The following is a 24,951-nucleotide window of genomic DNA, read 5'->3' on the forward strand; positions in this document are numbered from 1 at the left end:
CTTTTGCACATGGCGTCAGGCCTGCAAAAACACAGACATAAGCTCAACTTTTCTGCACCTGAAAAGCCCTTTTGACGACAGAATTAGCTGTGTGTGTGTGAAGCTAAGCACATGCTTACGTGCTTACAGAACTGAGGCTGAATTTTGGATTAGTAAGCGAGGTTTGAGGCTGTGGAATTTTGAATCACTTGTGTCTGCTAAAAAGACATTTTATATAGTGTTGTTTTTACATGTAGCCTTACCTGATTTCTCTTTCCAATTGCAGATTAGGCCCTGCTACTATTTGCCCTGCTTTGCCACCTCCAAGAATGAGTGCATTTGGACAGACATGCTCTCCAACTTTGGCCACTCGGGATATCAAGCAAAGCACTATGCCTGCATCCAGAGGGTGGAAGGCTACTGCAGCTGGTATAGAGGATGGGCACCTCCAGACAAAACAATAATCAATGCCACAGATCCCTGAGCAGCTCTCCCTTTCCTTATCTCCCCTCTCCCTTACTTGTGGCTGATCTTCTTTGGACACTAACTCTTACCAGATTGTGATGATGACAATGAAATTAGTGCCTATTTCCATGCAAATTCTAGCACTTCGAACACTTAAAAAAGAAAAGGAAAAAAAAGGAAAGGAAAGAAAAAAGTCTGTGCTACCTTACTGAATTTGTAATAATCTTTTCCATTTTTTGATACCACTCATTTTGATCAGACAACATTTGGGAGCTTACTTTTGCACACCAGAGGGAAAATGGGAGGGAAAAAAAAAAGAAAAAAAAAAAAAGATGGAGTTCTTGCTCTCTTACATGTATCATTAGCTGTAGCAATATAATCTCTATTTTTTTAGGAAAACAAAAATCTAAAAACTGTGCCAGTTAGGCACTGTATTCTTCTATGTGCTGGCTTCCCATCACCCCTCCTCATGCACTAAGTGCTGAAAATACATAGAAAAAACTATTTTAAGGGAAACAGATTTCATTAATCAGATTAATCAGGCAAACAAAGCAAAATGAAAAGAAACACAGCCTAAACTATGGACAAAATGACATCCAAAAGAAATCCTCCTCGCTAGGAGAAATTGGCAATGTGGTTGACTCCAGCAGTGGGAGACTTTACCTGGTGTGTCTGACCACATTATCTGGTAAAAGCATTGTTGACTGACTGTCCTTGCTAATTCAGTCACAGTGTGAATGCAACAGCACATTTGAAGTTCTGGCTTTCCCCAGAACAAAAGAGAGTATTTTGTATTCTTGTTGTTGTTGTTTCAAAAACAAAAGCCCCATCCCCTATTTTCAGGGAGGTAAATGCAACTACAGCAGAGCATAAGAATGGTTGTCCCATCCTGTTTTGAGCAGCATTGGCCCCTGAAATTTTTGCAGCTTAGCTTCAACAGCAAAACCAGCTTGTGAACACCTTAAACCAAACAGATGCAAAAATAACAACTGTAAATCAATCATGTGCAAGAGAGAAAGGGGAGACTTGCTAGAAGTCATATTATTAAAAAAAAAAAAAATATTGCCAAAATAATGTTTTGCTGAACTAAGATGTATATACAAATAATGACATAAGCTATTTTTGACAGGATGTGGAATTTTTTTGGTGTTATAAACAAAAGAATGGTTTGATTGTGTTTTAAAGACAGAAATATTGACATTCCGAGTTGGTGAGTCGCTTTTAAGATACTGAAGCTCCAGTGTATCTGCAGTAGTGGCTACAGTCATTGTTTCCTCTGTAACTCCTTGCACCACAGTTCCTCCCCTGCAGCTACAATAGCTGCATTTGTTTATATGGTGAAAGGAAGTGTGTGTGTGGGCTAGCAAGGAAAAGTGGTCTCCTAATAAGTGTTGTCTGGGATCATAAAATTTTCAGCTGCCCGGAGGATTCCTTCTGTGTCAAGTGCTGTGTTTCCCTCTAGGCACTGTTAAGCATAGCCCTGTGCATGTGCTCGTACCATGTCCTGCAGTCATGTGGGAGGAGAAGCCTTACTGTCTTGTGCTTTGCTGTTGACTGGAGAAGTTTTTTTTCATTGTATTTTGTTTTTTATTATTAAGAAAACTATAATATAATTTTTCTTATCAAATAAAAGTATTTTAAGTTTTAACGATGGTGAAGAAGGGGTGCTGACAAAATGGGTGACTTAAGTTTTGGATGGGGAGGGCTCGGGCAGGGAGAAGATTGTGCTTAACTTCATTTTTGTATTATTATGATTATTTATCTTAAGTTTCCATATATCTTCCGTTCATTCCACTTAGAAAGCAGAGCTGCCACCAGCAGGAAAAAGTTGTTGCAGTGACTCCAGCTTGGGGCAATACAGCATTTTACCGTCAGTGACCTCAATTACTGGAGAGTTGTTTAGAACCACTTTGCCAAATGGAAAAGAATGAGTGTCTGAGATGGGCTCTGATGTGTTTTTAAGTTCCTTGTGTGCTACCAGAGCTCTGCCAGATGTACACCCTCTGAAACGCCCCATTTGCTGGATGACTTGTTGCAGCAAAAAGCTTCATTTTCAGCATGAATTTTAAAGGGCATTTTCACAGAGTTGCTGTAAGAGGTGCCTAGGTCTGCTGCATATATTTTTTTCCCAGCAGCTCTGAGTGGCAAGGCAGCACAAAACACATTGAAAGTCTGTTGGATTTTCCTGTGATTTAGATTTGGAACATTTCTCAGAAGTCCTCTTCCCTGTGACTACTCCTAAATTATGGGTTGGAGATGAGAGGGAGAGTAGTGTGCTTCATGACACCCGTCACAGGATCAGCTGGTGGTTCAGAAAGTTGTTCCTTTTGGCAAAATATGGATTTGGGCTTTGGGCCCAGTGGAACAATCTCTGTTCGAGTTTTGCATGGCTGACAAAATCTGTGAGGGTCACTGAGGGCAGAATGGACCCACCCTCAGTGTTTGCATTGTTTGGAGTCAGCATTGCAGGACATGGCCTTCTTCAAGCTCAAGGTGACTTGGCAAAGTTGGTGTCTCTTTGAGCTGCAGCCACTTCTCACAGCTTTGAAAGGCTAAACAAAAATGCCCCTCAATGCAGTAAAGTGTTGATTTGAATTTTCATTAAACTGCAGCTCTGCGTATTTTACCTGTCACTGATTCATTTAGCTAGCTGAGACATCACAGTATTGCACTCAAATTATTGTGAAAATATTTGCGTTCTAATACTATGAGGACTTGTGTCCCTACGTAGGATATAATGTAGCTATGTGCTTTGTAAACAACAAAACAGCAGATGCATTACCAGAAAGTGAAGCATATTCCCACTTTGTTTTGCAGACAGTAAAATGTTTCTGAGATGCAGACAGCTAGAGTGGCAGGGGCAGAGGTTTGGTTGCAAATCTTTGTCCTTGCTGTGTAAAGAAACAGTTGTTAAGGCTTTTCAAAATGTGAAGCCGAAAGGAGGGGGAAGAATCCAGTGAAAATACATTTCTTTTGGGAAGCTTCTTTATTTTGTTTCTGTGGATGCTATCAGGGACATGCATTTCTTGGGCTTGTGTTTGCAATAAGGACCTGCCTGAAGGCACTCCTGAAGTGGAAGCCATTACATGGATTGAACAGGCTCTAAATTAGACTCAAAGATTTCTTCCTTCTTTCTGTAAGCTCTCCTTTCTTCTGCCTTGCTAAGTCATTTCTGCCTGCCAATGGAGATGTCCAGGATTACACACACACTCCATGCCACCATGCTTTAGGCACAAACATTATTAAAAAAAACTTTTTGAAGTGCATAGCTAATTTCTAGACCAAAGCTGTTCAGTTTCTTATGCATATTTTTTCCTTTACTTGCTGTAGAGTGTTTTCCCCTTAAAAATGACAAAAATAGATATTGATGGTTTGGGAAAGGTTAGATTCTCTTTGCCTTTTCCAAAATGGAGAGGGTAGAGAGTAGGAGATCTGTGCATGGAGTTTTTTTAAATAAAATCCTCCTGTGGGAGGCTTCTACCTCCCCTGTATGGGAAAAAATGCCATTTTTAAGTCTAAATTTCCCAAGTTTTGAAGAGTTATGTGGCCCTTAAGGTAGGACTATTCTAAAACATAAATCTGTCATTGTATCCCATTCATACTTGTCAGAGTGAAATGCTACCTCACAGTGATGGGAAACATACTGTTGTGTTTTTACAGTAAAGAATGTTGGAAATAAAGGCCTCCGTGAGAACAAGTTTCCATCCTTGCAGATGTCTCTGAAACTACTGCTCGCTTATAATGTGCTTTTTAGCTTAGAAGGACAGAACAGAATTTAGGGAACTGAAAAAAGTTTTGGCTTTCTTTAGAGTAAGTGACTTTTGGGGCTACTAGTCTTGAGAAAAAAAACCCATAAGAACCCACTAAACATTTGCTGCTGTTTTGCTTGTACTGGCTTCTCCTTCTCTCTGACACTCCCTTCATAGAGCCACTCTGCTGTTCCTGATAGTCATGGAAAATTGGGGAGAGAACCAAACCCATGTGAAAAATCTTGTCCAGAAGGAATGTATTTGTTGCTAAATTTTCTAGCACTGTTTACAGTTTTCCTCCATGTTATTTATAAATTTTATATTCAGTGAATGTATATTGTCTTTTAAGGTAATGTTGCATAATGTTCACTTTTTACAGTGTCCTTTTATTCTAAACAGTAAAGTGGTTTTATTTCTATCACAGACATTCTGTCTCTGCTTCACTTATATTAGTTTCTGTCAACTTCAAATGTACACAAATGGATTTGCAACTGGATTTATTAATTTCCCTCTGCTTTCTGATAACCTTTTATTGGTCCCAAAGCAGATATTCCACCTCTGGCAATTCTTGTGCTTTGGCAAAGATCCCTTCAGGAATCCCCCCTCCTTTTTAAGAGGTTGTTCTCTCTAAGAATTATTACTGTGGTCATAAGCCCAGGAGAGGAGAAAAATACGTTTTGAAGTTAATGACTCCCCAGTTGTTAATTGGCCATAGGAGGTCAGTACAGAGCAAGGCACTCATTAGGGCTGGCTGTAGCACCAGCAGGTCCTTGGAAGAACATTTGCCAGATTGCTCTTATTTCCAGAAAACTGATTATTATGGGGAGGTCTGAAAGGTGCATGCCCATGGCAAAGGGAAGAGAGGCTCATCTTTTCTGCTGTGAAATGTCAGAATCTTGTGTCCTCTCTTTAGGCTCACTGTTAAAGGCTGATTTAAAGTGCCCTGTTCTCGTGAGAAAGAAGCTTCAGAAAAAGCATTTTCAGATAAGTTAAAATGCTCACAAAAATGGACCTACTGTTAGAAACTTCCTATATCTCACTTTTTACTCTTGGAAAATCTAGTCTCTACAGAGGTGAAAGAATGAAAGAGAAGTTTGAATCTGTTCTTTGTTTAATCCAAAGGCTTAGAAAGTAGACTGGAAAATTTTGGATATAGAAGGATGAGGGTCTCCTATGTGAGAACTTAAGTGCTTAAAATGTGTCGCAGAGAGGTAAAACCATGGCATTTGTTATAAACACTTCCAGGGGGTCACCCATCAAAGGACCACAGTGAGTTTTATGAGTGCTCACTGGTACAGCTTGGAAATGCCTCCAGGAGAGTGAAGAGAAGGAGTGGTAAAAGGGGATCAGTATATTCCTATCTGACAAATGGAGAAGCTGATGCACAGTGGACAAGCAACTTCCACAGGTAGTTTGGTGATGACTGCAATGCCGCATGCTTGGTGTAGGCACTTGACCTCTCAGATTCTCACAACTCAGGATGCTGTGAAGATGCTCCCAGAAAAGATATTTATAAGTTGTGCAGATTCATTCCGTGAGGCAGACCACCCCCCTCACCTGGGAAGGGCTGACCTGAACTTGCCCAAGTGGATTGTTGCTTCTGTAAATTGTTGGGAAGTGACTGATTTAAACCAGATTACTCAGGCTTGCATGTCAGCAGTAGTGTTTGTGTTCATATGAGATTACTTACAGTTTAAAAAGCTTCCTGTACCCTTTTGGAAGTAAGTAATAGCATCTCCAAGTAGGTGACTAGTTATAAAGATGGAAAATAAGTGAAATTAAGATCAGTGCTAAATCAATCTACTTTGCTGGTCCCAAATACATCTACATCTGAGGAACCAAGAATCAGATAGCCAGACAAGAAAATTGTGCTAAAAGTGCTAACTTATTTGAAATGATAACCTTTATCAAGTCTTCCAAAAATGCTGTTCCTAAAATGGTGGTCCAAGTCACAACTGTCTTGAAGCATTACTTGTGTCACAAAACCTTCTTCATAAATCATTAGGAATTAAATGCAACAGGTACGTGACTACTCAGTCTTATAAATGTGCAAAACACTGTTACATTGTTTAAGGACTATCCATTTCTTTATGTCCTAAATGATAATAGAACTTCATGACTGCACTTACCTCCACAATGTGCCTGTGAAGCATGGAAGTGCTGTAGTCTACACAGCACAGGTAGGGAGAGAGTGTTGGAACAGAGAGGTGAAGGACTGGCATTTCAAAATATTTGATTACCTAGCAGTGGGATTTTTCACAAGAAACTAGATGATCATGTATCTACATCCTGTTTTGTGTTGTGGCTGGCCACAGTGTTGCAACAAGTGTGTGAGAAAAGACAGGATTGAATATTTTTGAGCCTTAGTTTGACATCTCAACCACCCTCATGTTCAGGCTGGCAATGCTGCTTGGGTTCACAGTCAAGCCTGGGAAATTAGCTCAGCCAGCCACTGGTCACACAGGGGGTCATGGTTCATACAGGGCTTCATCAAAGCCTCAGCCATGTAGGAAGAGCCATTAATTCATGGGTGTAAGTTGGGAGCAAAAACTCACAAAGGACCAGTCTTTCCTTTAACGCAGGGAAAACAAGAGCCATGACCAGCTGTAAACAAAGCCCCTCTCTTTGCCATGTTCTCCAGGACTAAAGGCACCTACGCAGATTTCTGTGGAAGGTGCCCTGAGAGTTTGGTGCAGTGCCCAGCAGTCACACAGGGCACTGAGTGTTCAGCTGTTGACAGAAAGACCAGACCCCAAAGCACTGTGCAAAGAAAACATGAGAAGCTGAAACAAACCCTTTTATGAACTCCAAGTTACCCTGAGTACCTTTAGGCTGATAAATGTTTCATGGATGGTGAGCACATGACAGATCAAGCGAACTAACATTGTGAAACAAGCATCTCTTAGGACCCATGTTCCAAATTGTCAGCATATTTTAAACAATTCCAGGAGTAGGGAAAATCCACTTTATCTTTGAATAGAGTGATTCTTTGCTCTAAGGGATGAGCTTTTTGTTGACTCTGTTTTAAAATGTAATTCTGCTTTAGTTTTGAGCCTTTGAGCCTCTTTGTACATTTTTTCAAGGTCCTTACATGACCTAGGGGAGGGCTGGGCAAGAAAGGAAAGAAGTTCCCAAGCAGTGCCTCTTGCATAGCACTTTTTAGCTAGTATTTTTCTGTAAGTAAAATTTAGACTCTTCCCAGCATTCCCACCACCATTTCCTGTGCCCAACTTGCATCTCCACCCCATCCATAGTGGCATCAGAAGAAAGCAAAGTTACTCACCATCTGCTTATGGCTTGGGAAGAATGTTTGTTCCACCAGGGGGAACTTCTCAGGGCCCAGCGAGTTGAAGATTTTAATGAGCTGAGAGAACTTGGGGTGAGGGAGGGGGAAAAAAAACAGACACAGTGGATGTCAGTGACTTATTGTGCAACAGGCAAATGCTTGCAAAATGTTCTGATAGTGGTGAAGGAGGTGAGAGAAACGTTATCATGTCTTTCCCACCTTGCTTTCTTGACCTGAGAACAGCAAGAAAATATGAAGCTGCTGTATTTATCCATAGCCAAGCCAGCTTATGTACACAAACCTTGGACTAAGGGAGCATAGAAAGGATTCAAGAGCCAGAAGGGAATCAGTTTGCATTTACTTACAGATCTACTATGAGCAAGACTTGCATTCCAAATGCAGCTGGGGAGAGGAGCCTTTCTTAGTAGAGGACAGAGGCAGGAAATCAGTGCCACCACTCCCATCAGAGACCAAATAAACCAAAGCTGTCCCTTGGATTTCTTCCCCACAACCGAATCCAAGCATGGCACTTTGTGCTGGAGGGCAGGAGAACTGCTAAGGGACAGCAATTACAAGAGGGTTGGAGTGTCAGACCAAGGGAGTAGAGTCCACTGTTAATCAGAACTGACATTTATTGTGAACCAAGGGCCCCCCAACAGCCCTTAATGAATGATAGGAGAGAGAGGGCTTCATCTGCCTGTCCTTGTCCCATCTACCATGAGGTCTGAGGGGGGCACCAGTCTGTGAGGGTGGTGTCTAGAAAGCAGTATGTAACATCAGTGGGGACAGCAGCCACTCTGGTATTTCACAGACAAGGAGGAACATTTGTCATTGTCCCCACCCATCAGCATGAACTTCACCTTCATCACCACTATCATAACATTTATAAACCCTTTTATCATTCAGGGTTGTTCCGAACCAGACACAAAGCTCCCCATGATAGGACTGAGTTTGATTTCTGTTAGGTTCCAAAACTCCAACAGAAACATAACACATCACAGGAAATTCCTGCTCTGCTTCAGCCATCTGTGAAGCAAGCAGACTGTTCTGTATGTTGTCTGCAGCCTCCCTGTTCAATCCATCATTCATCACCCAGAGAAAAAAATTGAAATTATAAGGGAGAAACCTAATAACCATGACAGAAAACGTTTCTGAAGCAGGGTTCATATACCAAAGAGAATAAGAGTGATACATACCCCAGAATCTCAGGAGGAGCTTAGACACAGCCCTTTTACCACAGAGTGCTGAACTGGCACGACTGTTGGTGAAGTGGTTGGACTGGCAGCCACATAAGAGAACAAAATGTTTGGGGATTGGTTCCTGCTGAGCTGGTAGATAGGACTAAGTTCCCCATTGAGTCCTATTCACAAAGTAGTTTATAAATTGAATTCAGTTTCCAAGCCCCACAGAATTTGGTAAAATCAAGTTAATTAAAAAAGGTCTCCACCCTGGGCCAAGTAAGGACAGATTTTAAGTCCTTTGCATGAGTTTCTCAAGTTGTCTATTAAAAGGTAGGGATGTATTAATCTTGAAGGAGACACCTGTGTCACCTGAGGGAAGTAATACACAGATTAAGGGAAGGAAACACACATCTAGGGAAGAAGGGAAAGAAAAGCAAGATCCCTTTCTTCCCAATAGCATTAGCTGCTTAATCTTGCATGTTCTGAGCACTTCTGGGCAACAGCTGGAGCCAGTAAATGCACCAAATCACAACACCAAGGTTACATTGCAGAGAGGTAGTGAGGATGTTTTCTGCTGAGTAGCCCTGTTAAGGCTCCTCTCGTGGTTACTGGGCTAGTCTAAGGACTCCAAAAGAATTGCTGCATGAAAAGCTGAAACTTCATTTGCTGGTAGAGAAGAACAACCCTTTGAGAGTTAAATCTTGGCATGCAGTCACTGTGAAAAAAAAATTAGGCTGCAAGGTGTGTGCCAGACCCAGGCCAAATGCTGAAGAGGCAGCTGCCAGCAGATTTGCAGACAAATGCAAAGAATCCTTTTCCTAATCTCATAGTTCAAAACACAGTATTTAAAGAAAATCCAGGAAACATCAAGAGGCAACATATCACATCACTAACACCACCACCACCCTCACATGCATCAGCAGATAAGAGGAAAAACTCCCAATGTGGAATAATTATTGTTGGCAAGGAGGGTATTGATGTTGTGGAAGGAGGACGGACAGCTTGCTTCTCTCAACTACTTGCACTAGCCCTGCACATTCTAGAAAAGAAAAATAAAGCCCTGTTTTGACTAGCAAGGTGAGCAAACAGGGCTTAAAAGTTAAACAGAATGAGCCAGAGACAGGGAGAGAAGGAAAAACACTCTGGCTGAGAACAGCCCATGCCCCTTGCTGTGTGTGCACGCAGCCCTGGTGAACCATGGACACTGTGATGTTGAGGCAATGTACATTTATCCTGGGAAAACAGCTCAAACAAAATAACTGGAGAAACTGTGCAGCTGATAGACAATGTTCTGACTTGTTCCTTTTGAAGCATACAGCTCTTGGCTGTTGCTGAAATAGCGAGTGTTTCAGATGAGAGATTCAGACATCTGGGAGCCTCGTCACCGGGCCAAGCCTGCAAAAAGGTCTGACTTTGGTATTGCTCCTCATGGGACAGTTCCTTGCCATTTTCTCTTTTTTTACCAGTTGTTAGGGAGAGGATGTTGACAAAGAGACTCCCATATTATGTGGTGCAACAGCCTCTGAGATACCTGGTAACAGAGCTCAAGTAACATCTCCCCGTGCAGATGGGTAGGAACGTTGTTGTCAGCAGCTCTGCTAGGTATAACCACACCTTCCACTGCTGGCAGCAGTTCTTGCTTTCTGCTCTTCCACTGGCTTTAGTGAGATTGCATCCAGACCACCGATAACACATGGGGGAAGGCAGTGTGGCACAGCCTGGTTTTAGGTACTTGGAACACGTAGGCAAGGGAAATACCTTGGCCTGACTGCTTGGAGATGAGAGTTACGTGCAGGGAGTATTTTCAGAGAAATAAAAAAATCCATTCAGAGGACCTTAAGGCCTTTCACACATTTTGAAGGTGCCTAGGTCATCGGGGAGCCTATATCCCTTGACAGTCAATAACAGTTTGGCTAGGAGTCCCTGGACTCAGGAGGTGACTGTCAGAAATACGTCTTATTTTCTGCTGCTTTACAGATGCAAAAGTTGCTTTGCAATTACAGACATTACCTGCATGCAGTGTGAGCACTACTCCAAGCATTCTTCCCACTGTATTTTGGACTGTAACTTAGAATTCTAATACAGAAATTATTATTGGTGGTTGAAGCATTGTGCTTAGTGTGCTTGTAGTATTATTTCTCAATCGTTCTGGAATCATCTTAAAACTTAGATTTCTTAGATGTTTCTCTCGGAGTGTGAGACCCCCTGATTACACTTTTCTCTCAGGAACATCTAATTCAAACTGTGCCTGTTTTAATCTTTGAAGAAGTTTTTGTATTGCAGAGCTGGAAACCTGGCAACTGTCATTAAAAATGGGGCTGCATGTTTGAGTAAACTCAAACCCAAGCTCAGCTGATTGTAATTAGAGTTGCTGAGAATAAAACATGGTTGCAAATTGCCAAGGAAAAGCAGTCTCAATTTCATCCCCCTCCACAAAATCATAAACATTTCTATGAAATGGAACAATTTTTGCAGAAAATAAAAAATGCAAGTGAAAAGCAGGTTTCCCAGGGGTATTTAATTTCATTTCTTCATGCATCTCAACTCTTTTCTAGATCCAAAAAGTTTCCAGCAATCTTTGTTACGTAGATCCCTTATTTCAAGATGCCTGTTTTGCAATCAAAGTGGAACGTGCACCGAAGTGTCCCTATCTCACTTGCAAGCTATCACAAAAACAAAATTTTCTGATTCTGCTGCCAGTGAAGCTTTTTGCCCTCAAATGCCCCACTGCAATCTCTACATGAGCTTAAATACCATCTGAGCATTGCACATTCAATGCAATCTTAGATTGCCGAGCACGTTACAATCACTGGTTTGGGGGTGATGTGTGTGCAGGGGCAGCAAGGAAAGGAGGCATTCTGCAAACCTGTTTAAATTGTTTGCAAGTGGTTTCCTTGACCCCTCTGGGAAGGCTGCCGGTGCCAGCTGTATTCCCCATGAGGAAAGCATGGCACAACCAGACCCAGAGTAGCTACAGCCAAGCTGCTGGTAGAGCCAAGTTCTCCTAAACTGCCTTTCCAGCACTACTTTATTTTTTTTTTTTTTTTTTTTTAGTGTGCTAAGTTTGTTTTCTTTTATTTTACCTGCCTAAAAATAGGTCTTTCACACCTTGAGGCCCCTTCACACCATCAGAAACATACTTACAAGGAATGAGTTGCAAAGAGTCAACTAAGCCCTGACTGACTCGACCTCAAAATCAGATGGAATGGACTGTCAGCAAAAGGCAGTGTAAATGTAGAGGCTTTTTGTCTGGTCACAAGGGCCAAAGCACTTGTGTGGAGAACTGTCAGAAACAACGTGGAGATGATACTGAGCCTGGAGCTGAAAAATCAAATGGAAACTGAGGTCAAATGAACATTAAACACCTATACAGTGATGGCAAAGTGAGATTGTTCTCACTACCCTGATTATTGCATGACAGCATTTTTGGAAAACACAAGATCTTTCTTATGGCCTCAACAAACCCCAAAGATGTTGTAAAAGGGGTGAAAACTGAAAAGACTCTGTTTATTACACTGGCACCATTTTAGTAAGAAATTACTTAAATCCAACACTGTCCAATCATGGAAATAAAAGTCTGAGTCACTACAGACCTCATCTGGACTTGAGCTACCAACCAACACACAGAGAACCACTAGGATATTTATTCCAAGAAGAAAAACAACAATAAAACCCCACTTAATTAGGTGATGAGGAAGATAGTTATCATCTGCTATAAACATTCTATCTCACCCAAGCTCAATTTGTGCAATGAGTAAGAGAATTCCTGAAAACACATCTAAAAGTTTTCCATGGCATCATATTGGAAAGCTCCATCTCCTTCTCACATTCATATAGCTCTAGTTTCCTCCTTTGAACCCAGAAGAAAGCAGGGAAATTTCCATTCTGGAAGCATCAGTGATCAGAGAAGACATTTGGGGACAAATCTACTTGGAAAACCCATATGCTAATTCCAAAATGGTATCAGGATCTGACTTCCTCCTGCAGGTGCTGCCATGGTCAGCCTTACTCTTGTGGCTCTTGGCCAACTTATCTCTCCAACTCTCCTGCTTCTGCAGCTTCAGCTGCCTTGGAGCTGGTCATAGAAATGGTCTGGGGATTTGGGGCTGAGAAAAGTCAATGATAATGTTTTCCAAGGATTTCTGAGATTTTCATGTGAACTTGACAAATTTTAAAGAATGGTTGAAGGGACCTTCCAGTGCAAAATATCAAAACATTGTCCTGTCCTCATCAGGAGCTGACTCGGCCAAAGTCTTTGCAAGGTGCAGTGTTTCAGGTTCAATGAACTAACAATATATGACAATATTGCATTTCATTCTGAGACTGCTGGAGAAACTCTACATGTGTGGTGATTTGACCCTGACTGGACTGATTTTCTCTACCTCTTCCCATGTGGGTCCTTCCCATGCCTTACAAGAAATCTAGGTGCTTCTGCACTGTCAGCTGTTGGTGATCCTTTAGAGTCTGGGACAAGGAAACACCCTGCTCAGGGTGAAGAAATAACACCTTGATACAACTAGAGGCTGTTAAAGAAGTAGTGCTGGTTTCCCCCAACAACTCCTTCCTGGATTCCTAAGGTTGTTTAGATTTTAACCTAAAGAGACCAGCTCCTGTGAAACTCCTGGAAGGCGAGCTGGGCTTTCTATCGGTACCAGAGTTCTCCTCTGCAGTGCAGACCCGCAGCAGAGCTGCATCATCACTTACCACCCAGGGCTTGCTGCAGAAGTTGTAGATGGAGTAGAGGGAGTTCACTGTGTGGATGCCACCGTACTGGAGGCCGATGATGAGGCTGCGGAAGTCTTCCCCCAGCGCCATGCTGTAGGCATGCTGGCGGATCAGGACAAAATCCGGCTTGAAAGACCTGGAAGAGACGAGGAGAATGGTGTTTTACTTTCAACAGCTCCAGAAACACTTCTAACCACTCCTTGTTTCATTTCCATCCTTCCTATTTCTTTTCCCTAACACATGTTGCTCTTCTCTGGGCCTCTCATGGTGTATTGCTTATGTTATAATGTAACAAACCCAACAAAACCCCCTAGTCATTAAAAAAAAAAAAAAAAAAATATATATATATATCTAACATAGCTGCAAGTGTGAGAGCATAGAAACAGGCCAAACAGATTTTCTGCAGTTTCCATGTCACTCAGGCATGCACAGGAACAAGCCACAGGCAGAGCCAAGGGTCGTAAATTCACTGGTGGGGGGATTCTCTTTTCTTTCTAAAAGCTTGGCCGTACTTGGCAAGCTCGTTGCAATGTGCAACGCAGATGAGGGAGCAAGTTTGTTTCCTGACGATTCAGCTCCATATTGAAGCCATGCCCAGTGGGTGGGAAGATCATAAGGGATTTCAAAAAGCTCTTGTACACATCCATACATTGACACACATTCTCTCTTTAATCAGTTCGCTACATACGCAGCACATCCCAGGCTCTTACGGCTGTGAGTCAACAAGTGAAGGGCAGGCATGGCCATGTAATTAATCAAATGAGCGGAGCCCCTCACTCTCTGCTGTGACTCATGGCATGGACTTCCACAATATTATTTAGCAAGAGTGGAGCTTGGACTCCTATGGTTCAACAGCAGCAGCCCTCAGCTAATGCACAGAAAAGTGAGGCCCTTTCTAGGTAAGCCAACAGGCAATGGATTATCTTTCAAGCAGCCAGATTTTATTCCTTGCTGACACTCTGTCTTCAAAGCCACTAAAAAATATCTGGAAACAGCAGCTGGAAAGAAATGGTTCCCAAAATGGAGCTCAGCAGTTCATTCTCGAAGGAAGGGGCTTTTCTATGGAAAGAAGGGATTATTTTACAAGTTAACAGAGGTTGCATCAAGGACATTGAAAAATTTCCATGCTGTATTAAAGATTTTCAGAGAAATGAGCTCTGTAACCAGGTCCCATTACCTCACTACCCTCGAACATTTTCCTTGCTAAGAGACTATAATTTCTATCCTTTGGATGTATGAGCTGGAAATACTTTGGGTTTATAGCCCCTATTTATATTTCCATCATTCTGGCAGGGAAATGTGAGATGGTGACTCTGGGCCAGATTGTGGCAACAAATACTGTACACATACCCCAGCACAGCTTTGTTGTTTTAAAGCTGTTCATTTTGTTTGTTGACCTTGGACTTTTGTTATCACCCGCCTGAGACACGGTGAGGAGCATGCTCAGCTTTTGTGATGCAAGAGGCCAAGCTGTAGAAATGTTGTGATTCCCTCCCATGGAGTTTTTTTAAACCTAGGCATGTTCCCTAATGTACTTGGCACCAAAGGTGGTGCTTTCCTCCAGCAGCGAGATGCATAATGAGCATCGAGAGGGCTGTGCTATCGCTGTGCAGCTGATTTATGGACCTCCCTGGTGTCAATGGGGTGGCCCCTGCTGAGAAACAGCACGTGAATACAAATCTTGGAAAGTCTGAGCTGCTCCATTCTGCTGAACTTGCTGTGTACAAAGTACCCTGGAGGCAGGCACAGGTCCCCAGGAAGGATTAACCAGCTACTTAGGACCAGGCCTCAGTATCTGTGCTGACTTACTGAACTCTCCTGCCTGGAGAGGCAGGAGCTCTGGGCATATCTCTCTTCATCCAGCTTTCTGAGAGGGGGAAGACACACAGTGGCTGAGAAACTGCCTTCATTTGCTTTACTTTTGTCAGCCAAAAGCTCAGGAAAAAAGCTCTTGTCCTTTCAGATCCTGGCAAAGAAAGAGTTTCTCCACTTAAGACGATGGACACAAGAATACAGAATTAATGTAGAAAAGCCTATTCTCAAACTCTGTGTCCTGTAGGAAGGCAGGGCACTCTCTCATGCAGAAGATGAGGAGTGAATCTCTAAAGTGAAGGTGGACACTGAATCCCTGTTTTGAGCTGTGGAACAATGTGAATGTTCCCATGGATACTGAGAACAAGGCAGTGGAGTGCCAGGCCTGGGACTAGCTGAGAATAAACATCAGCTGAAGAGCAACTAGAGCCTGAACGGAGAAACGGAGACCAGCGGCAAAATGAATAACAATCAATAACATTTCTGTGCAGAAAGCAGCTCCTCAGCCTGCTTTGTGGTAGAGAAGATGATGACAACAATTCCTGCTGGGAGGTTTCATGCCTTAAAGAGATCTCCTATTTCTTATTTCTGCATATAGCCATAACTCTGACTTGCTTCCTGGTCCTTCAGCTTTTCTCACTGAAGCACAAAGAGATTCGAGGGCATGAAGAAAGAACACAGAAGAATACACTATTTACATCAGAAATAGTGTGATCAACACATGAGATTGTCCCCCTGTGGTGAGCACTGGTGAAGCCATACATCAAATCCTGTGTTCAGTGTTGGTCCCTCACTGAAAGAAAGACATGAGGTGCTGGAATGTGTTGTAGTGAGGTGGGGATCAGCCTCTTCTCCCAGGTAACAAGGTATAGGACAAGAGGGAATAGCCTCAGGTTGTGTCAGGAGAGTGGATATCAGGAAAAATTTCTTCATGGAAAGGGTTATCAAACTTTGAGACAGTCTGCCCAGGGAAGTAGTTGAGTCACCACCCCTTGAACTGTTCAAAGTTATGGGATATGGCACTTAGGGGTGTGATTTAGTGGTGAAAATGGCAGTGCTCATTAATGGTTGGGTCAATGCCCTTAGAGGTCTTTCCCAACCAATTCTGTGATTGTCAAAATACTTCTTTATGACCTCTTCTGCTGTGCATAATCATTTGCAGCCAAAGGGTGCTTTATATTTCAGCACTGTGATGGGTAAGAGAGCTTTTTCCCGGTGTTTTTAGAGAAGGATGGGCTCTCCTGCTCTCTTTTTAGAAGACTGACAATCTTACAAGACACTTTGCCCTTTGTGTCAATAGAAAAAGATCTTCCCAGGACACTGAAGATGACATCCTCACTTCAGGTTCTGGCTACCCTCCATTATTCTAGGAGACTTCATTCAGCTTTCAGATACTTCCCAGGGATCAAGACACTCTAAGTTCCCTTCCAAAGCCTTTCCTATCTGGCATGACAAAGAGAAGAAGAGAACTGCATAGTTTAGCAAAATGATACAACAAGTTTTGCATTACTGGCAATTAATGAAGCCTTCAGGAAAGTGTCAGAGACACAAGTCCAAGCCATAAGAGGCTGCAACTTTTGCCCAAGAAGTGCAAAAATCCCTCCAAATATGCAGTGCCTCAGGTGTCTGACACCTAATAGAAAATGGCATTTACAAATAGGAACAAGTTCTTTTTGTGCATTGCTTCAGTGTTAATAGCATTGTTATTACATTACTGAAAATTAATATGAAATCAATGACATTTTCCCCTATCACAGTGTTAGATTTAACCTTCTGTTTGATGCTTTAGTAAAGCAGAAAATTTGCTAAGAAAAAATGTCCTTTCAGTCAAAACCTCATGTCATATTTTCCCCAGAAAGAACCCTGCTGCAGTTATTCAAAGAAAGAACAAATGTGACTGCTTATATAAATAAGGTAACACAGAGCTGGTTTTAGAGAAAAAAGAAAGCAACATAGAATAAAGAATAATCTCTCCTTACTAGGCTGGAGGAGAGAAGCAGATTTGTTTCTTTTTTTTTTTTTTTTAACATTGTAATAGAGAATGGCTGAGTAAAAAACATGGGGAGTGTGGGAGATTAGTGCAGCAAAAGCAGCAGGAGCCAGGAATCACAGTTGCAGTAGGACCAATAACACTGCAGGCAGATGAGGAAAGCATGGAAGATGCTCTGATTTGCTTCTCAGCCACAGGTCAGTGCTCAGCTAACCATTAAATCATGTCACACACTCTCTGAACTCTACTCTGGCAGTCTCAAAAGTCTGCCATATATTTTACTTCTAAACTGATTGACATTGACAAGGAAAAGCATGTGGACTCAGACAAAACCTGAAAGTAGTAACAACCACACCTGCCAATACCAACTTGCCTTCAAAATGTTTGTGATCCTAAGCTTTTACAGAAGGTGATCCAAATACTTTCCAACATCACAGAATAAAGTCATAGAGTAATTTAGGTTGGAGAGGATCTTTGGAAACCATCTGGCCCAACACCATGCTCATTGCAGGGCTAACTTTGAAATGACATTAGGATGATTGCCATTGCCTGGAAGAAGCCTTAGTAAAAACCCCTGTGGAAAGGAGACAAATTGTGGAAGGATTGATTAAAAAAAAAAGAAAAAAAAAAGAAAAAAGAAAAAAAAAAAAAGCTGATCAAGACTGAAACAATATACAAAAGTTTTCAACTATTCTTGTATTTGATCCTGGATTAACTAAATATTGAGTGTTCCAGACCCTGGCGGCTTATTCCTTATTGGAAAGAATTACTGTAAATGCAAAAAGGGTCAGGGAGTAGTTTAGTATCTGAAATGCTCTCCACCCTGGTCTGCTCAGAGTGACTTTTTCTTTCTGGCAGCTGCCTGCATGCCAAATGCTTTCCCGATAACTGTCAGCATCCTGCCTGCATGTCGGCTGGGCGCCAGCTGCCGGGGAGGTGAAGGGGGACATTTTTCATCTGGGACATCAGCAAACCCCCAGGGGAGAAGCAGGCCTCCAAGCAGCTGTTTAGCAGCAGGAGCTGAGGTGGAAGTAACTGAGAATAAATACATAAATCATCACACTCCACTGCCTCTTCTCTTTTGTACTTCCTGCTAAAAGAAAAATTTAAAAAAAAATATTGAGGACAGGGACAGGCAGGTGAAGAGGGGGAGATATTGGTGAAAAAAACAATGTTAGATCCTTCCCCATATGGGAATAATTTCTCAGTTTATAAATGTTTACTAGAGGTGTTAAATTGCTTCATATGTAACTGCAGCTTGCCAGGGTGTATAGCCTGTTAGACACCTCACCCCAGCCCATTGTCTCTGCAGGGTATTTCAGTGAGGAAAGTGGTCATTTGGCACATTGGTCCCTTGCCTAAACTGAATTTTCAAAAGCTTACAGGCTGTTACACATACTTCTCCATTACATTTATGAATTGCCATGCCATCAATAGAAAAAATACTGCCCAAATGTTTCTCAGTGTTAAGTACATAGCACATATTGTACTCCACCATGGGGCATTTTCTGTGAAACTTGGGACAACCATGCACTCAACATATTTTTCCATCTGGCTGCTAGAAACGTAACTTTCCCTATCAGTTTCTGCCAGTTTTTCTCCTATTTGCAACTTCACAGAAAATTGCAGAAATTTGGTTTGGAAGCAGCAAAACAACCAACCAACCAACCCAACACCACCCTCCCCCCCAACCCCCAAAACAACAACAATAACTAGAAAAAGACATTTAAAAAAAGACCCTAATTAGGCTCAAGAATTAAATTTAAAAAATACGGGAATTAGACAATGGCTGGAGTTTGTCTTTGGCACAAGCTTCTTTGAACATGAGAAGCTGGACAATGACCTACTGCCTACCAATACTTCTTACATCAGTGTCCAAGAAAAGCAGCTATACCCATGACCTTCCTGGGCATTGTCCCTGTAGAAGAGCTACGAGAAACCATCAACACCTGTGAACAAATAGTCCTGGAGAGACAAGAAAACACCTTTCTAGCAATGTGCAACTACTGTTGTGGTGAGCAAGCATGGCCTCTGTAGGATAGAAAACCTCCATCCCCCTTTCAGACAGCTGCTTCTCAATGGACCTTTGGGGTGAGTGAACCTATTGGGATGGGAAAAATGCAGTGGGCATAGGACAGTGTCCTCACTGGGCTTTAAAGAGTCTTGCATCCTGGAGCAGATATATCTTTTTTAGCCAACAGATCTCCTGGAGTCTGCAAGCTCTGAATAGCAGGGAAACAGCTGTGAGTTGGCCAGTTTCTTCTCTACCTCTCCCATGTAAAAGGATTTGCCTCCTTAAGCTGTGACCATACTGTAGCTTGCTGTGTGAAAATACGCTTAAGGAAAAAAGCACTTTCAGGGATTTTAGGGATGGTGACTCAATAGGCTGCTGAGCTGTTGTCACAGCACAGGGAATCACAGAAGCACTGAATTGGCTGGAAGCAACAGGAATGTCAGTGTTAACTACAGGAATGAAAGGGCTTGTGTGGACAAAGGGGAGAATTCATTGACCCCATCATGGCTGTGAGTAGCAAGGGCACATCATCCAGGGTGAGCAGGGGAGACACACCTTACACACACAGGCCACATGCAGGCAAGACCTGTAGGACTAAACATCATTGCATGGCAGAGATCTTCCCCAAAGCAAAGCTTTGTCCTGGGTGCTGTTCTTCTTTCCTTTGGACACCCCTCTTGCCAGGGCCATTTCTCCTCGCAGGGCCCTCCCCATGTCAGACCCTGGGCATCTCCCCAGCTGTTGTCTGTGCTGTGGGGTTGGATGGAGCCTGCATAACACTCTAAGTGGTATGGCCACCACTCTGACAGGTCCCATGCAAACATGAAAATGTGCTTTCTCTCCTGGATGATTGACCCCAATGGCAAAAGAGGAAGCTCTACAGGGAGACAGGAGATGAGAGCAGTCTGGTGCATGATTAATTTATATCCTTAAAGACATTAGTATTCCCCAGGTAAAAGAGCTGTCCAGGTTTTCAACATATCCCTGCCTTATATCTACTGGAATTAATAGCTGAAGTCTGTTGAAGCCCAACAGTCAAGCATTTAATTGAATACAGAACCTGAGATCATCATTTGGGACTCTAAATGTTGCTGTCAGAAACAGACACAGCACAAATTTTCATTTCTACTTAGACACTTTTATAATATCCTGAAAGCATAAATGCATCTCAGAGTGGGTGTAGTGCCAACACTGACAGCCTCTTTACACTGCCAAAATATTGATATGAAGGGCCCTTCAGAGGAATGTGAAAATAAAAATCCCATTCCTCACATCTAACTCTAGTAAAAGTGACACAGTCCAAGAACTAGAGTAAATTAGATTCCAGGTGGTTCACTCTCTTTCTGTTTGTGTAGGTCGACCTGTCCAAAAGGAGGTTCTGTATGCATTGGGAGGAGGATGAAGAATCCACTCAAGTGTTTTAAAAGTAGGCATAACCCCACACTTGTTTTTACACACTCTTTAGTACTACAGCTATTGCACCCAGAAATGATTCCATTTCTCTGTTGTAAGAGTTGCTGTGTCTAAGTTGGTGAGGGATCCTTTGGGATGAATAAACACTACCTCCTGCTTCCCATATTTAACTTTTCAATAGGGAAGGTCTGCTGCCAATTTTTTCCAAATAAGTGCTGGGGTAACAAGGACCAATGTGCGGGAGATTCCCCACCCCACCAGTCCTGGCTGAACCCAACACTGCTCCTGGTGTCCAGCTGATCCCACCAGTGTCCTCAGTCAGGGCAAGGGTTACAGGGCACTGACACAGAAAAGTGCTTGCTAGAGGCTGCACAAGATACCTCATGGCCAGGTCTCTGTCTGAAGGAAATGTGCTGAACAGGCTGATGGAGCCTTCACAAACCATGGTGGAATTGGCCCAGAAAACACAGATGCGGCTTTTTAGATTTGTTAGATGACAGCCTCTGTCACCAGTAGCACATTTCACTGACACTATCTCAAATCCTCCATCCCCTCCTACAGATGTGCAGAACGTAGTAACTAAAAAAGAGAAGCTGGAGACCCAGAACATTGTTACTGTAAAATTAAATTCTTGGAGCCACACTTGTTTTAAAACTCAGGCAAGCTATGTAATGTCTGGCTTCAGTTAGATTGTTTGCTAACTTACTTGTAGCTACTTATTTCAAGATGCACAGGCTAGGAGTCATGTATATGTCCATGTCTTTGCTTTCTGTAATTGCCAATAGTATTTCTAGAGCATCTTGTTTTCTTTTTTTTTTTTTTTTTAAATTTTCCTGAGGCAAAAGTGGTAAATGGAAGGCTTTAAGGATTGCTATACCTTCTTACTAGGGGATTTATCTTCCTGGTAAAAGAACCACAATTTTTTCCTGGTGTGGTTCAAATCAATTGACATGGGGTGTGAAAGAAAGCCTTAACTCCAAGGTATCAGAAAATACCAAGTGATCGGCAGAAAAAAACTTTGGTTTAAACTTTGCTTTACAGGTTCCATATGTTATTTCCAATTTAAAGAAAGAACTAGGAGACCTGCTGCAAAATGACAGAATTTAATGGGCTAGTAAATTGTTAGATAGCTTATCAGTTAATGCAATGTCAAATTGGAGAGGGCAGCCCAGCGGTTGCAGAATATGAATATGAATATGAATATGAATTGTTGCTGTTAAGAAATATATTATTTCAGTGATTTAAATCTACTGGTCTGTAGTATATTCACTGTCTTTCCACTAAACTGCTACATTCTATTGCTCTCCCTTTGAAGAGGAATGTGAAGCAGGCAGGGCTCCTGCAGGGGGAATCCCAAATGTGCTTGCTAGCAAGAGGGTGTTGTATTTACCTCCTTATAAATTGTTAGTGGGATTTCTATGACTCTGGGAATTCAAAAAAATATGATGTGTATTATATTTCACCATCTAGAAGCATTCTGACTTTTGACTGAATGTTTTGATCAATAATTAACAGAGGCCAAATAAATGATGGAAAGAAGATGACAGCAAGAGGAGGGTTGGTGCACATGTGTGAGTTGAAGGTGTCTCCCTGTGGCTGGGCACTCTGAAAGGTGTCTGTGGCCAGGCAGGACATGGCTGTGGATGGGATGGTGGGACTTGAAGGGAGTGGGAAGCAGATGTACCCATGTGGATGGGTCGAGGTGCCTCTACACAGCTTTGCTTTCTAAAGTGAAAAAGAGTTTTAATTTCTATACCTTCTAGAGTATTGGAGTGGCTGTGGACATTGGCTGACCTGAGCTCTTAAACTCACTGAGCTAGGCAAACAGGGGCACATCAGCACAGCCTGTAAACAAATATTTGCTGTTTGCAAGGATTATGGCATGTAGCATATGCTATGTAAATTGCATATCCAGATAAGTATATATTTACCAAAACTTCTTCCCACAATGCAAATGTGTCCTTAAACATGCAGGAATGAAAAAAAAAACAAAAAACCAAACCAAACCAAACAAAAAAAAAAAAACCCAACAAACCCACCTGAGCTAATGCCATTCAAAAACCCACGTAATTCACATAAAAATATCCATGCAAAAATGGTAGCTGGAATACCTGTGTGTTGACTGTGAGCAGAAACATGAACACCATGCCCCAGACAGTTTTGTAAAATAAATTTTGTCTTCAGTTTCAGTTTAATAGCTCAAGATCTTTCTGCCAGATGTATGAATGGCTTTGAGAGGAAATACACAGGAAGGAAAATGAAGATGTGATCAACCTAGGAAATGGTTCTTGGGAAACCTTCCAGCACCATGAGCAAGCGAACACAGGAGTGCATTAGTGCTGCACACTGTCTGATGAGTGCTCCAGCAGCTAGTTCATGGGACATAATGCTTTGTTTCACTCAGAAACAGACATTTGTGGGACAGGAGAAAGCAAATGCATGTAACAGACACAGCTTTAAAATTTTTTAGCAGAGGCTCGTGAAATTTTACCAAAGAACAAATGGAGACTTGAGGATGTACTAAGATAGATGTCAAGACCTGAAATGAATTGATGGACCACAGTCATAGCTAATTGACAGTGACATGTTTTGCTTTGCGCTGTTTGGACTGGAAATGAGATTTTGAGAAATTAAACTGAGGCCAGCATGCTCAAAATTACAGTTCTTCAGCTGTTCTAATAACCCCTTTCAAAAATATCACAGCATGTTTACATTATGTGTCTCTACCTCTAACTTTGAACTAGTTGCAAACAGAAAAAAGCATTGATTAAATGTGTCAACAGTATTAAATTCAAAGATGCTGAATACACCAAAAAGTGCAAAGGAACTGTACAAAAAGAAGGAGGGTGGATAGAAAAATTAATTTAGAACAGCAATGAGATTTCAAGACAAACAGAGAAAAGCTATTGTATCAAAGATGAAATGTAGAGTTGTAATAAAACTATAAAGATGAAGGATTGGGGATAATAGGGTGGTAGGCAATCTTGGTGAAGGTAAACAGAGGCATCATAAATAGATGTGACAATGTACACTATTCTTTACATAGAACTTGTAAAGATGCATCTAACATTAGCTCCAAATTGCTGTCACTCTGGTGCTTGAAAGAAGGGGAGCAATGCTTTTGGGAAGTGAATTGGATGTGTGATTGGAGAAGCACGGCTTGGGAAAAGAGTCTGCTTGCAATGACTGCAATTATGAAGTAATGCTAGTAGGACAGAAATCCTCATGACAGAGATAGGTATTAGCTCTGAGATATACCACAGGGCAAGGCCAGAGCACTGGGAATCTCCCACAAAAAAAAAAAAAAAAAAAAAAAAAAAAAAAAAAAAAAAAAAAAAAAAAAAAAAGTGGTGTTTCAGGAACAAATCAGGCTACAAACATCAGGATCATAGAATTACAGAACAGTTTGCATTGGAAGGGACCTTGAAGGTCATTTTGTTCCAACCTCCTTGCCATGAGCAGGGACACCTTCCACTGGGATGCTCAAAGCACCATCCAACACTGAGCACTGCCAGGCGTGGACATCCACACCTTCTCTGGACAGCCTGTGCCTGTGCCTCACCACCCCCACAGTAAAGGATATTTTCCTGGTATATAGCCTAAATCCACCCCCATTCAGTTTAAAGCCATTCCCCTTTGTCCTATCACTACACGCCCTTGCAAAACTCTACTGTAGTACCCTTTAGGTACTTGAAGGTCCCATAAAGTCTCTCCTTCTCATCTCTAGGCTGAACATCCCCAACTCTCAGCCTGTCTTCCCAGGAGATGTGTTTCAACCTCCTGATGGTTCTCAAGACCCTCCTTTGGACTTGCTCTAACAGCTCCACGTCCTTCTTACATTGGGTGCCCCAGAGCTGGATGCAGTGTTTCAGGTGGGGGGGCCACCAGAACAGAGCAAATGGGCAGAATCCCCTCCCTTGCCCTGCTGGCCACACTTCTTTGGAGGCAGCCAAGGATGTGGTTGGCTTTCAGGGCTGTGAGAGCATACTGCTGGCTTATGCCAAGCTTCACATCCTCCAACACCCTCAAGTCCTTCTCAGGGCTGCTCTTGATCTGGTCATCTGCGCTTAGTGGCTATTGCAAGGGCAGTCCACTGGGATCAGGGCCCAAGACAGGTAGGCTAATGAATTAGAGACACTGTTTAAAATGAGGGTTAGTTGACAGAGAAGGGGAGAAAAATCAAGGGAGAAGATGTGTTGTCCCTTTTATTGGGAGACTGGAGGCTAAAAACAACCCGAGAAAGTGGCATTTGCTATTGCATGAAGGGTCTAGACTGGAAACAATGACTGTATGGCATAATGTGCACCTGAGACCTGATACAAACCCACCAGAGTCAG

At 42.2% G+C, this 24,951-nt stretch overlaps 2 protein-coding genes across 8 annotated transcripts in view; one reads left to right on the plus strand and one right to left on the minus strand.

Annotated features, from left to right (window-relative positions):
- Positions 1–4,620, plus strand: part of TIMP3 (TIMP metallopeptidase inhibitor 3) — a 37,493-nt gene extending 32,873 nt beyond the window's left edge. Inside the window, exon 5 of the mRNA XM_068191093.1 lies at positions 266–4,620. Within this exon, the coding sequence (XP_068047194.1) occupies positions 266–463 (198 nt within the window). The 3' untranslated portion in view covers positions 464–4,620. The remainder of the gene's footprint in view (positions 1–265) is intronic.
- The window catches only part of SYN3 (synapsin III), a 247,411-nt gene that overhangs the window by 123,840 nt on the left and 98,620 nt on the right, over positions 1–24,951 (minus strand). For all 7 annotated transcript variants that reach the window (XM_068191089.1, XM_068191091.1, XM_068191088.1 and 4 more), the window contains 2 exons: positions 13,365–13,521; positions 7,477–7,566 (listed from right to left, as the gene is read on the minus strand). In XM_068191089.1, coding sequence (XP_068047190.1) covers positions 7,477–7,566; positions 13,365–13,521 — 247 coding nt within the window. The remainder of the gene's footprint in view (positions 1–7,476; positions 7,567–13,364; positions 13,522–24,951) is intronic.

The sequence above is a fragment of the Anomalospiza imberbis genome, chromosome 5 (assembly GCF_031753505.1).
Source record: "Anomalospiza imberbis isolate Cuckoo-Finch-1a 21T00152 chromosome 5, ASM3175350v1, whole genome shotgun sequence".
Classification (NCBI taxonomy): Eukaryota; Metazoa; Chordata; class Aves; order Passeriformes; family Viduidae; genus Anomalospiza; species Anomalospiza imberbis.